This window comes from Vanessa tameamea, chromosome 24, assembly GCF_037043105.1.
Source record: "Vanessa tameamea isolate UH-Manoa-2023 chromosome 24, ilVanTame1 primary haplotype, whole genome shotgun sequence".
NCBI lineage: Eukaryota > Metazoa > Arthropoda > Insecta > Lepidoptera > Nymphalidae > Vanessa > Vanessa tameamea.
The window spans coordinates 9,439,639-9,457,616 of record NC_087332.1 but is presented as its reverse complement, the minus strand read 5'-3'; the positions used below and the strand labels follow the sequence as shown (position 1 = coordinate 9,457,616).

Below are 17,978 nucleotides of genomic sequence, written 5' to 3'. Positions count from 1 at the left end.
TTTGTTACAGGTGAAAAATGACATGGCAAATTACTATCTATAAATAACCATTTTTAAACTCATAGTATATATATATTCGTTTGGTAAAGTAAATTCTACCGAAAAGAACCGGCAAGAAACTCAGTTTTTACTCTTTTCCAACCGTTTTATTATCAGTATATCAGTGAAGTACAATTAATTTCTCTACATACAGCCTAGACAGCAATAAATAATATGTAAACGCCTTTTCTTGTATCTTTCATATAATTTGAGTAAATATGCCTTTCTTATCAATGTTTTTTTGACAGAGTTTAAATTTTTTAGTAATTCGCGTTAATAATAACTGAAATAAGTCGAAGCCAGAAACTCCGACCGAACATTAAGTCAATACGCTGTGGACGTGGAGTGCGGTTAGATATTAATTATGTACTATGTAATTCTAGTCAAAATAAAACATGATCAGTAATTGTAGTATTTTATTTACAAAATAGTTACAAATGTATACATAGAGATCTCCGTTAACGATTCCTATATCTACGAGTATTGCGGGCGTGGGTTTGTTCGCGTTTGGACGGCTTGGGCAGTGTTGAGCAAATTCTTACCTATAAGTTCCCTACATTAAAAATAAATAACGAAAAACGCGTCAATGTTTAAATACTCACGTCGAGAGCCATTCTCGGCCCCAAGTGAGAACCCTGTGAAGAATTGTGACATGTAAAACCTTTGCAAAATGCAGACAAAACTGTCCGTCTTTCACACAAGGGAAGCGGAAGCGAAAATTATATTTAATCGACATATATCGAGTTGTTATCAAAGTATCAAAAAATCTGCGTGACGTCGGGTCGGCGCGCAAGTGCGAGAGAAACGGCGACAATGACAACCACGAACGGGAGCGGGACGGAGATAGAGGCAGCCGAGGTTCGCGCAATGTTACGGCGGTGCCGGTCCACCACGAAGATACGGCCGCCCATGTCTGCGGGAAAAATACATAACAGCCATCCGTTGGTCACATGCAATTCTTGCGACACTAAATTATTGTATACTACAACACGCTAAGGATAGTTACCGGCGTGCGTGAAGGAGTGGTAGTAGACGCGGTCGGGCCACGAGGAGTTGGGCGTCACCGTCAGCGGGGCGGCGCGGCCCGAGCACCGCCAGCGCAGCGAGCGGTTGAAGGCGCGGAACGTGTCGAAGGCGTCGCGGCGCGCGTCCGTGCCCGCCGCGCGCTCGCCCACGCACAGCGCGCCCGCTGCAACACGCACGGAGCCGTCAGCTCGCGCCGGGCCCGGCCGGGCCGGAACGGGCCGGGACGGGCGCGCGCGCTACTCACCCGCCGTGGGGCTGAGTCTGCCGCGCCGCGTGTGGCGGGCGCCGGCGAGCACGCGCACGCCGCGCTGCGTGGCGTCGTCGAGCCGCTCCAGGCCGCCGTGTCGCTCCGCCGTGATCACCAGCGGGTGGTACAGCTCCGCCGAGTGCGGGTCGTCACCGCCGCTCACCTGCGCGATCGAGCGATCCATCACTGCCCACGGACGGGACGCCGCCGCGAGACGGGCGAGTCGCAGGCGACCGGCTCACCAGGAAGGTGTAGACGAGGCCCCGTCGCAGCTGCAGGTCGGGCGCCAGCTGGCCGTTGACGTACCAGGCGCGCGCCGGCGCCGCGCCCGCGCCGCGCGCCGCCAGCCCGCGCGCGCCGCCCGCCGGGCCCAGCGCGGCGCGGAACACGCGCAGCGCCGGGTCGAACAGCTCGGCGCGCTCCCAGCCCGCCGCCCGCGCGCGCGCCCCCCTGCACAGTCCGCCGTCAGAGCCGCCGTCGGAGCCGCCGTCGGAGCCGCGGCGACGGCGCGCTACTCACACGGTGAAGTCGAAGCAGTCGTTGGCGGGGTCCTTCTGATTCAGCACGAGCTGGATGTCGCTGGCGGGCCACAGGCGGTGGAAGGCGGGTTCCTGCGCGTGGTCCAGGCCGCCGATGGCCCACACGACGAACACGGAGCGGTCGAGGGGCCATTCGCGATCCAGCTCCTCCCCTGTGCGCGGATACGAGTGGAGATTATTTTTACTCGTTCGAATGATAACGAAGGAAGCGAAAGGAGAACGATCGGTACCTGGCTGCAGGCCGCGACGGTACCTGACGACGGTGAGGCCCTGGTCGCGGCTGGCGCTGATGACCTGGTGGGAGTCCAGGCCGCCCAGGCGGTCGTCGCGACACACGCCGCGCCACTGGCCCAGCACCTGCACGCACTGAGCGGAGCGACGGGACATATTTATTTATATCCCGCTATGTTGATTATATCTGAATTCGAACTTAGATAAGAACGAATAATTCTGTCGAAGATAGTTTGCCGTCTATCGATAAACAATTAGTATTAAACATAACATGTCACCCGCTCCTCGACCTGGAACATCAAGTACCACTCTCGAGAGTACTCACGGGCGCCAGCGCGGTGATGTTGTAGTCGGTGGCGAGCCCGCGCTGCAGCCGCGCGTCGAACCAGGCCACGCCCACGTCCGCGCCCAACATCTGCGAGCGCGTCGACGAGCCGGAGATGCCGAACGCCATGTACTCGTCCTCGTCCAGCTGCGGACCGCGCTCGGATCGTTACACCGCCACCGTGGCGCCGAGGTAGACTTCGACCCCATCGGATGCATTAATGAAACTAAAAGGAAGGATCGTCACCAGCGCGGCCAGCTGTATCGTGATCTGATTGCCGAAGACTTCCCACGAGACCTGGTAGTCCCTGTGCAGCTGGCGGCAGTGCGGCAGCGCGGAGGAGTGCGGGTGCGTGCGAACGTGCGCGGGCGGCACGTTGAGCGCGTCGGGCACGAGCACGGACGCCAGCGCGGCGCGCGCGCGCACGTCGTACAGCGCGATCCAGTCCACGTCGAACACCGTGCGCCCGCCCGGCAGCGACAGGCTCACGTCCTCGCCGGCGTACGCGCGCAGCGGCTCCAGGCTGTGGCGGCGTCGGTGACTTAGATCATTGAGTTTTATCGATGGCGACAAAATTAAAACAAGGGGCTCACTATCCGTCCTCGTCGGGTATTTTGTTTCCTCGAGACGAAGGCTGCGGACCGACACCCGTCCAGAAGTAAACCTCCTCCCCGCTGCCGTCGTAGTGAAACTCGGGGATACTGGAGATATTAATGTACGAACGCTTAAACTTGATACTTACAAGTTGTGGCATGTGTAGTTGTAATATCCTTATATGATCAACCGCTTACATGAATGTAGAAGCATCCATAAATTTGAGAGGCTGACTAGATAATTTGACGCCTGGAGCGGCTACGAAAGGCGTCAGGGTCCTTGGCGCCGGGGCCTCGAACTCTTCTGGTATGTATACATCCCCAAAGGCATTCTGAGAGGCCAAGTCATACACTGCGAACCAAGTTATGCGCGACACACGCTTACCGTCGGGTAACTTTAGATGAACCTCTTCATTGTTGTAGCGTTCAAGAATATTTGTACTGGAAATTAAAGCATTCATAATATAGTCAGGTAGTCAGATATTATCGAATCATAATAATGGAAGAAGATATTATATTAGTTATTTTTTAGTCATGTGGTGTATTAACATACTTGCCATGTTGGTCAGCCACAATGAAACCAAGCGGTCCCGGCCTACCCGAGTCTCCTGCCCAGAAAAACGTGTCATCCCCCGTACCATCATAATTAAAATCCACAAGTAATATTGTCCAATCATCAACTGCGTACACATCACCTGATACCTGGAAGGATTAAATATATAAATTAAATTCTTTTCTATAAATATAATTCTAGTAGAAAAAAACAGACTTGTAAGTTTATGGTGTCCCAGTAAGTTAACCTAATTACATATAAACTTATTTGTTACAGTTTTATATTAATGTATTTTATGTAAATATAATGTAATCTCCAGTAATCTGTAGCCAATTTCAACCACAGGCGGTGTAAATACAAATTAACAATTGTGTTTGTTATTATTGTCGTTCACTATGGATTTGGTTACTTTTTGAGCGACAGCAAAGTTGTTATTGGAACTTTGGAGAAAGTGATTATAAATTGTTAAGTGGAATATTGTATTGTATTGTAAAATGTAACATTATACTGTTGTATATAGTGAGTAATGATAGTCATAATGCAATGTAAATTTATTTTCAAACTTTTTCTAACTATTATTTGATGTAAATATATCTATCTTATTGGAAAGACCGTTGGAAATAAATGGTGACTCTGTAGTAGCAATTGGTATTCTGTATATCAGCTCTCTATCTAATTTATGGAGATGTATGTTGATGAATTTATTGAAAAATTGGCATTCAATGAATTAATAATTCAGACAAAACTCATAATATTTAGTATCTAATTTAATTTAAAGTTATAGTATTATACTCTTATTTATTTTAAAAGCACTCAGTGTTGTAGTTTAATTAAGTCTAATAAACTTGCTAATGTTATATTTTAAGTGGATATTCTGACATTTGTCGGTTTAGGTGATAATATTTTTGAGAACTTATCTTTGTGTCACACAGAACATTTAAGGATTGCTATTACTTAATTTTTACAACAGTTGTTTCTTTTTTAGTATTTTTTAAAATTATCTGTAATACATTAGTTTAAATTGTGACATTCAATAAAAAAAATTGTTTCATATATTAATTTATTTCAGTTATTTTACCTAAATTAAACAAAAGTTTAAAAAATAAACAGTAAAATTTAAAACCCACTTTAGTTTGTAAAGGTTGAATTTGACATCAGTACTTACTATATGAATATCAAGAATATGAACATTAGTCTATAGAGAATAGAGTATTTTCAAGTGACTCACTCCGTGCCATGGTCAAACTAAAGGTCCACTTAGTGAAAGTTTTCATGTATTTACCTGGTGATGATAAGAATTTAGTTTTCCTATAAACTTTCCTCTGTAAGGTCCCACATCATCTTGGCTCGAGCAGTCTGGAATTTAATTCATTTTATGAGTTCTAACTTGAAATATTTATAAATAGTGAAAGTTGCTAGTGTTTTTTTTAAATAAATATACGAGGTATATATTCGTACCTTGTGCGACAAGTACTAGTAGTAACAAACATATTGAATACATCTTAAAATCTACAAAATAAGTATTTTTAAAACTTTCTCAGTCAAAACATTGGTAAAAACTTTTATAATCACTTCGCGCACGTTTACTTCCGGTTCTCTAGCGATTTGACATGTCACTTGGCGAGTATGTTTCTCGTTACAATAAACTAAGCAAGGTCGTTCACATGATTGGCCGTTCGTAGTAACGGCGTAGAAAAGCACCAATCACAAGTATTGAACTTTCACTTTTACTTAATAGCGAATGAGAAAACATTAAGGCTTTGTTTTTAGTGTTGCTAGCAATAATTTATGTTAAAGAATCAAAATATTTATGAATATTTGGAAAAAATATAAATATACAACACACAAATATAACTTATAAACATTAATGAATAAATCGTAAACAATACAGCGACTATAGATTTAAAGAAATGTATGTAAGGAAGACCAACGAGTAAATAGTCCAACGGCAGGGTGAGTTACATTTGCCATAGGTAGATACTGGCACTACAAGATGTATGCCATGTGTCAATTATTTAGAATCTAACACATGTTATGTCCCCCGACGTTTCTACGTATTCACTCTCTTAATTTCTTAACTGTATTGACAGAGTGCAATTTATTCTGCATATAAGTTTGTTTTATTTAAAAATTTGGGTTGCCGTTTGGTAGTATTATGCATATTTGTCACCTGTGTTAACATTTCAGGGCGGTCATGGACTAAACCGGCGGTATCGGTACTTGGCTATAAACCGGGCACCGGCGGAGGCCGACTCGTCTGATGTCGCAACGGAAACGAGCCGTTTAACAGAAACTGCCAGCAATTAGCTCCAAGTTATCGAACAGTTAAATGCTCTTGCGAAATATAAAATTATTGTTACGATCTTTGTATAAGATAATATTCAATGTAAGAATTACAGCGCTGATATTTGGCAATAAATAATCAAAATAGCGCCGGGCTCAATTTTGTTAAAAAAAAGAAAATTAAAAAGAAAACTGCATCATTATATTTTTGAAATATGAATGTACCTAACCAAATATCGAAACCGTTGATTGAATTAAAACCACCTGTGTTATTTACACATTATATTTACCAGTGCCACAAATAAGGATTAAATTCATAACATTGAAATCATAACATTAATGGTAAATTTAAGGAAAAGGTCTTTGATTCATGCATTACCCGCCCCTTGTTCGAAATAATGCTTTTTCCACACACTCTCACCACGTCTCCACAACATTATGTTCAGACCTTTGTAAAATTAAAAAAAGATGTTTTGAGATTTTGACTTTTATGGTGAGAAGTTCTAAAAAATTAATTTTTGAACTCTTTTAATTTATTTTATCTATAAATTAACAATTTTGACTGCAATATGATACAAGTAGTTTCTACTGCTCGTTTTTCAATTTATAAGAGAACCATTTCTAAGAGTCGAAAGTAAACTTCTAATATTAAAACAAAAAAAAACATTAAAACGTGCAATGGAATGAAATATACTACTTACTTTTAAATTTAAAGTCAAATAACTCAAAATGAATGTAGTGTGGTATGGATTATTTTCGCAAAATCCGTCTGATTACAAATCTTAAAATGTGTTCAGGTCGCTTTCACTAACTGAGCTCGTCACAACTCACAACGCCTAATAATATCATTTACTGCGCCGTTCCATCGCCCCAATAAAGTAGTGTTTAGTTTTCAATTATATTTTCAATGAGAAAGGAAGTAAACGATTTCCAAATTTATTGATGAATATACTTTATTTCAATTTGTGCCAGAGACAGTAGATTCTGGATCTCTCACCGGTATTTGGAGAAGATAATAAGTTCGCTCCGTCAAAATTTAGGTGCAGTGAGAGGTAGAAATTTAGTAAGTTAATTTGTGATATTCAAGAAATTTAGGGGTTATCATTGAGGTTGAGGAAGCGGCAACTCTCACATTATTATGCTTTTCACATAACTGCTACTTCACAGCTATTAATGGTGTATATGTATATAATATATCAGCAGTGGTGCTTTAAATCACTATTACAGTACAAGTTACGTGAACGCGACAGGAAATTGTAAAATGCTTCTGGTGGTATTATGGAATATAGGGACGGTAGTAGACAACCAGGAACTACGACTGTTTTATGAATCCCAAATATTAAATATATGCGTAATAATTATAAATGAAAGCCGCTCATATGGCTCAGCGGATGCGTGGTATTGGATACCTGCTTGTACATAATATACGGGCCAGTCTTCGGAGCGTCATGGTAACTTGCGTCAATGTTTTTATGGTACCTCACTACGACAGAGAGGGTGCGGCTATTTTTAGTGGGTAGTATGGCACTAGAATCGCACATACACTCCGCTTATTGTATTGTCCGCTTTCGTTTACTTCTACCCATAGACAATCTAACATATTTACCATTCCTTGCTTCGACAATATGCCACTAACGTTGGGAACTAAGATTTATGTCTCTTATGCCTGTATCTACATTTACATTTAGTTATTTTCTTCCGGGACTGACCTGTGACTTGACTTTACTGCTTGTTTAGAATAATTAAAGTTAGTTTAGTATTATAAACTACGATTTGTTCTTACATAAAATATCACAATTGCCACACGAATCAAACGAAAGTCGAACTCGTCCGTGTTTGTCGAGTTGCTTCATTTAATTTCGCAAAGTTAAATCAGTGACATTAGCAGCTTAGTCGCTAATAGTTTACACACTTCCCCGTAAAACAGACAAAACAAACAAACGCAGGTTAGGCAAGTAGTCTGCACTTTTGCAATTCTTGCTCGATAAATATTATATTAGGAGTTTTAGTTATAATTTGTGCGGAATAACGTTAATCTATTCAAATGCATTGTACATGTTAATCTGATCATAATACTTATTTAATATTACTATTTGATATGATCGATCAACGCTACGACGTTTATTGAAAAATTATTAACTGTTAAAGATATAATTAACCCCTACCAAAGTTTATTCGAATCAGTTCAGACCGAAAATCAGATTAGATGTTTGTAACCTATATAGTATTCACAAATTTTTTCACCACAATGCCTTCAGAAAAGTCCGCGATAATACCTTCGGCTTTCTCCTAATGTCGCTTCGCTCTTAGTAAATATTTTTATCTAAGTTTGACAGATCAGTAAAATTCTATCGTTTCTTTACGAAGCCTTTCTCTCCAATGAAGTATTAATTTAAAATATGTATGTTATCTTGGGCATTTAATATGCACAGATTATTATTTTAATCTTTTATATAATTCGAATGATACTTTAGAAAATTATAAAAAAACTGTATCTAGGTACCTATTTAATAAACCGGCATGGGTTGCTAGTATTATATCAACAGATAAAACAGTCAACAGATAATTTTAACAATGAAATATGAAATCCATTGTGATCTTGCGATATTCGACCGCTTCTCCTGGTGTTTTTTGGTTGCCTATACCTGTAATTGGCAATTTTTTACCTACGATCATTTTTGTTTCATCCAGTCGAAATTAAATTAAAAATATTAATTTTGATTCATGTTTTGGAATAAATTTATCAAGATATTGTTCAACTTTTGTCGTCTTCTCAGAAATTGAGAAAGTTTGTGAATTAAAGCTTTTGACGATGAAATAAAATATTACTTTGTAGCCTTTTTGATTTCCCTATTTAGATGTTTATCATGTTAATTCTACGACAAACTTTACTCGTTCGTGACATATCATTACATAGAATAGGACAAAGTCACTTTCCGCCGTCTGTCTCTCCCTATGTACTCTTAGATCTTTAAAACAACGCAACGGATTTTGGTGCGATTTTTTTAAATAGATAGAATCATTTAAGAGGAAGGTTTTTATGTATAATACATGCATAATATAGTAGAGAAATACTAATAATTTTGAAAATAAAATGTGTTTATTTAGACACATTTTTTGCGATTACGACACCCCTACGAGATAGATATACTAATTACTACAAAACTATTAGTACAGTATTGTACACTTTAAAAAGGTCTACATAAAGTCCGCGATGGTATATCATGTCTACCTCTTAGGGATAACCCATACACCAATAACCATTTTTTATCCTTTACATTTTACGAGAACTATGGCTTATTTACGAAGTGATTTTAAGCAATACAGCATTAATCCTTATCTTAATTAAGCTCCTTAAATACATTGTGCATTAGTGCCCTGAACCGAATGAAAAAGCTGTGAGCGTTGTATATATACTATATTCTGTAGTATATTTAATATCAGCACCCGAGCGAAGCCGGGGCGGGTTGCTAGTGTTTTACTAGAAGGTGAATTAAACATTATTTAATAATTTATTTATTTGCGAACAGGTATGGCCTATTGTTCAAAGTCAAAGTCAAGTCAAAAATCTTTATTCAATATAGAAGTGTTTACACTTGCTTATTGATAGTCAAAAATCTACTACCGATTCGGAATTTAACACTTCGGGCCTGAGAAGAACCGGCGAAAGAAACTCAGCGCCATATTTTTTTTTTTTTTTTCATTTTGCATGTACAATAATAATTATATTTTAGCTATTTGAAACAGCCTGAAAACATATTGGTTGTTTGAAGTGTTTACGTTTCATTAAATCTTTTTTTTATACGCGTTTTAATTTTATTTTGTATAAAACAGGTAGGTGGACGAGCAATTGGGTTACCTGATGGTAAGTGGTCACCGTTGCCCATAGACATTGGTGCCATAAGAAATGTGAACTATTCCTTACAATATAAACGCACGGGGCCGGGGGTGCCAACTTTATTATCTTGGTGTGCGTGATAGCCACGCTTCACACTCGCCAAACGTCATACTACTTTACTAGTGTGCGTACGTGGCTAACTGTTTGTCGCCATTTTTTCGACGTGTTCTCAGCTTTGACAGTCTATCCAGACAGAAAGAACCAAAGGTGGAGATAATAGTGTAGAGTTCGAAATCCTGACCTGCGCATTACCAAACGCGAAGTCCTGACTGCAATAGAGGTCTAGGATCTATAACTTTTTACTTGGTGGTAGGGCTTTGTGCAAGCCCGTCTGGGTAGGTACCACCCACTCATCAGATATTATACCGCCAAACAACAGTACTCAGTTTTGTTGACTTGTGGTTTGAAGGGTGAGTGAGCCAGTGTAACTACATACACAAGGGACATAACATCTTAGTTCCCAAGGTTGGTGGCATTGGCAGTGTAAGGAAAGGTTAATATTTCTTATAGTGCCATTGTCTATGGGCGGTGGTAACCACAGGATCTATCGTTTGTTCAGAGAAATGAATCACGATTCAACGAGAAAATGCAGCTAGTTAGCATTCTTACTAAGACTACACGCGTTCTTGACTTTACAGTTTTTTTTTATTTTAGTGTAAATAGAAATGAACAAGATATTTAAAGTAACATTTATGGCCCGACATTGCATCTGGAGAAACTTGAAAGACAAATCAAATCATTTCTGGCAAACGGGATACGTCAACAATCCTTTAAATCTCATTTAGTTTTTCAAAACACTTGATATTCGCATTTGATTACTACGAGCAATGAAATATTTGTAATTAAGTAAATTTTGCAATGCGATGAAACTTTCTTATAGCCGAGGATTTAATTTCCGGTGCAAGCAAATATTTTGTCAGGCAGGTTCGCAAACGAGGTCGCAACTCGGCGTGGATACTTGGGAGTGTATATAGCTCACAAACTTGCAAATATATTATAGAAATCATTATTTTAGATGCTTACTCGCATTTTCTAGTAAATAATAAACCTAGACCGAAAAGGATATTAAATTTACTTAACATTTTATTTTGCGTTTAAAATAATATCAATTTATTAAATTTTGTATTAAAATTAAGTTTTTGTAGTTAAATTTTCTCTCGGATTTTGTGCCAGTTACATGCAACCTGAAATTGTGAATTCATAGTCGGTACTGATGACAACACTGTCTCTATATAACTACTCACACCGCGATCCAAACTGCTACGAGTATATTAGAGACCGGCAACGCTCCTGCAAGCCCCCGGTGTTGCTGATGTCCATGGGAGGTGGTAGTCACTTTCCATCAGGTGAGCTTCCCTATACCATAAAAAAGAGTATATGTTTCGAGTCTGTAGTAGCGCTGGCTCACTCACCCTGCAAACCATTTATTGGAGAATTGAGGTTTGGCGGTAAAATGGAATGACTGGTTATGTGATGACACCTCGCGGGTCGCTCGATGCATTTCCACCAGCCATGCTATCACCTATCGCTGCGACCGAGACTCGTATAACCTTTGAATAAAATAACATAGGACGACACTATATCGATATTTTGTGCCTTCTTTTGTTTTGTCTTTTAAATCATTCAAATGTATTTTCCGACATGCGCAGAGCAGGAGCTCTACCGCTTGATGAGACTTCTTAAAGCACTCGGGCAGCATCTAATCGCATCTCGTTAGCATAACCTGCGCGAGCGCAGAGCGCACTCTCCGCCAGTCTATCGCGACGCGCCGGCGCTAGCGCGTGCGCACAACAACCGTGTTCGTCGATTCTTGTATTTATTCTTGAGTGATTTTTTTATTATTCGTGATGCGTTTCGCGGCGTTCGCGCTGCTGCTATGGATCGGTAAATATTTTTTAAATGTATTACACCTAATGCTAAAAATATATTATTAATTATATTTAATCTGATCTTGGTTAATACTTAATTAAATGTTTGGATTACATTTTATTTTTAAACGCGTTTATTGACTTGATACAAGTCAGTTATTAACGTAAGTAAATAACGGAGTCTCGTAATTTATTTTCATTCGCAATGAACTGGCCGTTCCGGACTTTTGGAATCGTAACAATACAATAAGTTATAAGAAAACTCAATCTATTCTATTAGGGGTCTAGAAAATACTCAGAAAGGAGAGCAAGAAAAATTACGTGATATAATAAACTACAAAGATATATTGGTATAATCAATGCAGAAAAAGCGTAACGTTAATTGAAGCGTTTCATTTAAGTCTCGTTTTAAGTTTTATTTAAAGCTACGTTCTAAAAACTGTCTAATTCGGTCTTAGCGGAATTAGTTTAGTAGCAGATTAATTATAATTTATGATATTACAATATCGTTGATTATAGGAAATATATGCAAGCAGATTATATTCAAGTTATTTTAACAATATATTATGAAGTTGCTGAGGACTGTCAAAATTATTACATTATATACTCCGATAATTCTTCGAAATAATAGATTCTCAATATTTAAATAATTCAATAGTATATTCGAAAAGTATATTCGAAGCAAGATCTAGGTACTGCTTACAAATAACTTTAAACGGATACGAACCGCTGGTTTTGTAAAAGTAGTTCGCTGGGCGGCGCCGAGCTATCGCGTGTATTAGCCTACCTTTATTGGGAACTGCTCAGTGCGCTGCGTTAGTACTTGCGGCACAATGGGATTTGATATTGGACATTTTATTTCGTTCACATACAAATATGAATGATGTTTTCAAACACACAATTTAAACAAATTAATCGTATAGCAATTTTCAATTCGAGGCATTCTAAAAAAGGCCACTAAGTAGTTTGCAAAAATGTGTAGATATTCAAAAGAGTAGATTTTTGCATTTGCTAAAATTGAACTTTGTTTCGTTAAACTTGACAGATTCCAGTAAAATTAAGTTGTTCGCGAACTATTCTGCTGAGCGGAGGACCCCCGTAACAGTCACGAGGAAAGTTGACCGCGGCACTGCTGCCTATTAATTACGTCACAAGAATTTACTGTAGTTTGCTATCGGATCGAAGTTTTAAAGTAGGTATAAACTTTTAATTTAAGGCAGCTTTATCGTTTCGTGACGCGCAGAAATAGTACGAGTATAAATGTGAGCTGGTACAAGTACGTACTACTGATGGAAGTCAAAACCTAATGTACGTAGTAAAATGTTTTTACCGGAAAATACGTCTCCCAAGATAGCTCGTAGTGTGTGCTTTAATTCGTGTCTGCTGTGAGTGGCGGCCCTGAGCTGCTAATGCTTATAGAGGGATAGCGGCGCTGCGGTAAGAATACTTTATGCGATGTCGTAGCTCATAATTAATGACGTCATTTTTAGCAAATAAGAAAATAATTAACGTTCGAAGTTCGAGCACAAAGTTCAATGACAAGCGATCACCGCGACCTAACTGAAATGTTACAGACGTGATGACTCCGAAAGATTAATTTAATTTCACATTTATAGTGAACAAATTATATATATTATACGAGCTGCATCCCACGGTTTCGTCCACGCTACATTTGGAATGTTCTCGCCCGTTCACACAGGTTGTGGTCTCTGCTCCGCTCCTTGGGGTCGAATCTTAAAGTTATATTGCCTTCCTTTATATATTACCTTCCCGTCTAACGGACAATTAAATATTTAAATTAGACGGTAATTAGTAGTTCCTGATGTGAATTCGTAGATACAATCTGTGCACTTGTTGTGGCTTTTGTTGGACACACGAGCATATGTACACTATTACTACTGCGTTTCTTGTCGATTTTTTTCGGTTTAATTTACATTTCGATGAGCTTCTACGAGTATAACATTTGATTAATATTGAGTATTCCGTTTACCGTCTAACGTCCGTCAAAGGTTTGCCGTCGAAAAATCCTCAGTAAGAGCCCAGAGTCTGGATGTTGCAAGTGTGTATACTCTTATGACTCGGAAAGCACGGAAAGCCGTTGGCCCTGCGCCTGATCTCCTGCAGGTCATGTCGGAGGTGAGGGAACACTGAGCGCTCCTGTGTTTGCGCACACACTTGGGTACTATAAAACGCCCTACGCTATTGGCTGGTCTCCATTGAGATCGCCCGTCGTGAGCAAAATCGGTCAGGACGAGTTCGATTGAGAATCTAACCGCCATCACATAATCGCCAGAAAAAAAATTGATATTCTAAAAATTTTATTCATATTTCAAAAAATCGGAGTCCTTTTAGTGTTACGGTATTAAGAAACGCATGAAATGAACAATCTAAGGCGCAGCCGCAGCGAGAGGGAAGTCACAAACGGTTTCGGGCAGACGTATTTCGGTTCACTTTGCGTAAACTTTTATTTTCTAAAACGGATCGATAACAATTACTGTTGTGAAGTTGACGCTTTCAAATTAATCTACGTTGCCGATTGGTCAGATTTTAAACAGAGATGCCGTATTACGACTGTATTATACGTAAAAAAATGTAATGAAGTTTTATACAGCAAAAGAAGTTATTTCACTAGAATTATTCACACACATAAAATACTCGTGTAAACTTGTCGCCGGTGATTAATAAATTAAGAAATTTATTTTTAAGATTACAAATATCATATAATTTTACGATACGATTTTTAAATGTGCTTAAGTAGCTGACACAAATGCAAATATTATTGATGTCTTTTCTAATGGAGAACACGCAATATAAACAAATACATTTATATTTTTAAAAATGTTTGACTTGAAAAAACACAAAGGTCATATAGTCATATATACAAACGGAATAAAGCTTTATTTTAATAATTTAAATAAATAAGACATTCATAATATTTTTGTATCTCGATAAATAAATATTAAACCGCGAGTGAGGCGACCACGTACGGACCCGAGTGTTGCGAAACTCGTATGAAAACTCACAAAACTCAAAATTCCTTTATTCAACATAGAAGCATCACACTTACTTATTGATGGTCAAATTAAACACTACCACCGGTTCGGAAAAAGGAACACCCTGACCTGAGAAGAACCGGCGTAAGAAACTCAGCGGGTCTTTTTCTTTTTTTTTTGTCAAATTAAGTAGATACATAATTGTATATGAATAGAAACAGCCAGGAGGCGATCGTTTCATTCCCAAGGTGTGCTATCAAACATAAACTCACTAATTGTATAGTAACCTTTCGCACACAAGCGTTCCTTAATAATTTTTTTAAATTTGGCAACAGAAGCATTTTGAACGCTTTCTGGGATCCTGTTGTAGAAGCGTATACATTGCCCCACAAAAGAGTTACTGACTCTACGCAGTCGAGTAACAGGAGCAACAAGATTGTGTTTGTTCCTTGTACCAATCTTATGAGAATCACATGTTCTCATAAAAACATTAATATTTTTCCGTACATACATACAGTATGGGGTTACCTATTCTGTCCTGGTACACACAGCATGCACTCGGTACACCCGTGGCTTCACGAAATGAATTATAAACGCTAATGAAGAACTCGAACACTAAGTGCCGCTTGCTCGGTTCAACACACGAGAGACATACGTGTTCTGTTCACTGGAACATTGTATTCTTCTTTATAGCAATATAAACAGGAACAATACCAGAGAGTCGTGTATATCTTTGAAAGATTTGACCTTTATTGTGGCGTTATATTGTGTAAATGTTGTAAAAGTGAGTTTGCGGAAAACGGTATAAAATTAATACGGAGTTACGAGGGCGAGAATTATTGAAAAAAGATGATATTTTAAAATATTGTAGCGTTAGAAGTGCCGTCGGTGCATATTTTAATATTAACAACTTAACGCCAAATGTCGGCGTATGTAAATAGAGTCGGAGCTGGCACAAGTGTAACGGAGTCGAGGAGGAGGACCGGGAACGAACATGACATATCTATGAGTTTCGTTCATTATCAACAGCATTACTACTTCACAAGAGTTCAGGTAGAACAACAATCCCTGTTTTTAAGGAATTACTTATTTAGTTTTATTTTCTTCTCCCACTATATAAGGTATCAGCCAGGGGAGAGGATAACCGATCGGCAACTGGGGAAATCATATCTATACACTTACCTTTACAAAATCATTGGTAAATTGATAATTTAGGAAAATGTTCCGCTGGTATACTACTCTAGTATCTGTGTACGCTTTGTAAGATTTATTCCGTAGCGGTTTTGAAAATCAATTACAAAATAAAGCTATATCGAATTTCGTACAATTCATTAGTGCTATAAATAATAAAAGGAGTTGCTGAATTAATAAACGCCGCAATAGACCGCGGGCCTCTCGTGTTTCGCGACAGTATCACGAGCGGCGGCGCCAACATTCCTGGCGGAGCTTTTTGTCTTTTCGTTGATGTTTACGAGCGACTATCGCCAGGCGATGGGACATTGACAGGACGGACAAGGGCATCACTACCGTAAGCTTTGACGATGTTTGATATTAATTGACGTCACCCGAATGCATCAATTACGACTAATGTTGTTAGAATCCGGGGAACCTTATTACGGTAAGGCCACGTTTTACCGTAATAAAGATCCCTGTGTATCAAGCTCAGACAAGCATTATTGAGGAGTGCAAGTTTTCAAAATACGATTTTAGAAAAATTTAGGTTTCTTTTTTTTATTTGATCTGCTCCTTACTGTATGTCGAATCTTGCAACAGAATTATAAACCAGTTCCACCACCGAGCTAATATTGTGTACACAGTTTGAATTTTTTGATAATGTTGACCGTAAAATTTTTATACATAAATTAAATAGAAGCTCTATGCACAAGTTTTAAAATTTTAAATTTTCGTGATAGATTAATTTATAAACAGAATAGATGAGCTTCGTCCAGTTTTAAGTGAAAACGAAAATCTTTATGAAATAGGTTTGCAGCGAGACGTCGAGCGCGCTGACGAAGTGTTCGGTATCGATGACTGCGATTGCTTTACTGTGTTATTCACTGGAGCGATTGCTAGTACCGGAAGTTAAACCGATCAAGGTTAAGGAAAGGCGACTATAAACCCTCAAAGGCGACTATAAAGGGAATGTCGCTTGTAATTCCAGTGTGTTAGAATATGTGGGATTTAAATTGGAGTTCTTAGAATTAGTTGAGGTAGATTGGGGGTTATACATATGTACATTGATATAAGGGATCTACTTAATTACAAATATATATTAATTATTAATAATTAATAATGCATTTTTGGGTTTACCTTACTACTTATAGCCTATTCCAATGGAAGTAGGAGAAAAGATAAATAAACCTTAGATTTACGTATTTCATGCGATTTGCTAGTAACTCAGCTATGTTGTGCACTACTAAGAGTTTATGATTAATATATCTCTATATATTTGCACACTTAACTATTTATTTCCACTTTAATTTAACTTCCAAAGTGAATATCATAGATTAATCAAGCTCTCCACCAATGATATCGCGTCAACTTGCTGTCAAATATTGTTTATTCGGATTCTTTCCTGATATGGTTGGAATAGAGTATACGTGAAGTCAGCTGCATATTTTTTCCAAGAAAAGGATAGCCTTAACCCACTTGTGGGACACTTATGTACTAAACTAAACTAAACTGGGAAGTACTATGAATAACATTTCCTATATGAGCGGCTTGCCCAGATTTGAACGCGTAATCTTCTGTGGCTGTCTCATCTCCGTTTACTGAGCATGTGATATATTTAATACGTCATCTTCATTCGTGAATTCATTGCAGAGACGATCAATCAAAGCGTGACCTTCGCCTATCCACCATAACTTTCACAATCGTCGATTCCCACGACGCGACGCGGAGTCGAGAAAGGCAAACTAATTATAAGAAATTTAATTCAAATTAATCGAATCGATGTTCACGTCTCTGTGAACCGAATACAATTCTTTGCGAACACAAAAAAATATTTTCAAGTAAAAGTGACGAATACAATAATATTTTTGATTTACTCGATAATCAGCACGAAGCAAAATCGAAGTGAACGTAGACCGCGGTTGGTGAGCCTTTAGCTGAAGGCGCTGATGTTGGTAGAACATTTTATTAGTATGGGAATATTTTTGTATTTTCTTTTTAAAAAAGTCACATGATAGTATTGTAATATACGCTATATTGGCCAATACGTCTATATCGCGCAGCACAAACATGAAGCCCGGGAAAGGTAATTGCGAGTTAGAATGATTACAATACTCATATTATTTCTATACCAGTGTGTCTCATTACAAATGCTTCTAAATGTAACAACATTAATATCATCATAAAAACGGTATTATTTTATACTGTGCAAT

The 17,978-nt window shown here is 38.9% G+C and overlaps 3 protein-coding genes across 7 annotated transcripts in view; 1 reads left to right on the top strand and 2 right to left on the bottom strand.

The window, feature by feature from the left end:
* Positions 1 to 17,978, bottom strand: part of LOC113403204 (uncharacterized) — a 140,012-nt gene that overhangs the window by 8,320 nt on the left and 113,714 nt on the right. The window lies entirely within an intron of this gene.
* LOC113393737 (protein Skeletor, isoforms B/C) lies at positions 441 to 5,296 on the bottom strand. The gene is made up of 13 exons (XM_064218835.1): positions 5,012 to 5,296; positions 4,836 to 4,909; positions 3,554 to 3,702; positions 3,199 to 3,441; positions 3,001 to 3,108; positions 2,654 to 2,930; positions 2,408 to 2,554; positions 2,082 to 2,217; positions 1,832 to 2,003; positions 1,555 to 1,762; positions 1,310 to 1,475; positions 1,046 to 1,228; positions 441 to 952 (listed from the first exon to the last, which is right to left on the bottom strand). The coding sequence occupies exons 1-13, from the start codon at positions 5,052 to 5,054 to the stop codon at positions 798 to 800; spliced, it is 2,061 nt and encodes a 686-aa protein (XP_064074905.1). The 5' UTR covers positions 5,055 to 5,296; the 3' UTR covers positions 441 to 797.
* The window catches only part of Skel (Skeletor), a 78,996-nt gene continuing 72,477 nt past the window's right edge, over positions 11,460 to 17,978 (top strand). For all 5 annotated transcript variants that reach the window (XM_064218831.1, XM_064218828.1, XM_064218826.1 and 2 more), the window contains exon 1: positions 11,460 to 11,618. In XM_064218831.1, coding sequence (XP_064074901.1) covers positions 11,582 to 11,618 — 37 coding nt within the window. In that variant the 5' untranslated portion in view covers positions 11,460 to 11,581. The remainder of the gene's footprint in view (positions 11,619 to 17,978) is intronic.

Coding starts and splice junctions, on each gene's coding strand:
- LOC113393737 (XM_064218835.1), bottom strand. CDS start 5,054: ATGTATTCAATATGTTTGTTACTACTAGTACTTGTCGCACAAG. Junction 4,910..5,011: donor ACTAGTACTTGTCGCACAAG/GTACGAATATAT, acceptor ATTAAATTCCAG/ACTGCTCGAGCCAAGATGAT. Junction 3,703..4,835: donor TAAATTCTTATCATCACCAG/GTAAATACATGA, acceptor TAATCCTTCCAG/GTATCAGGTGATGTGTACGC.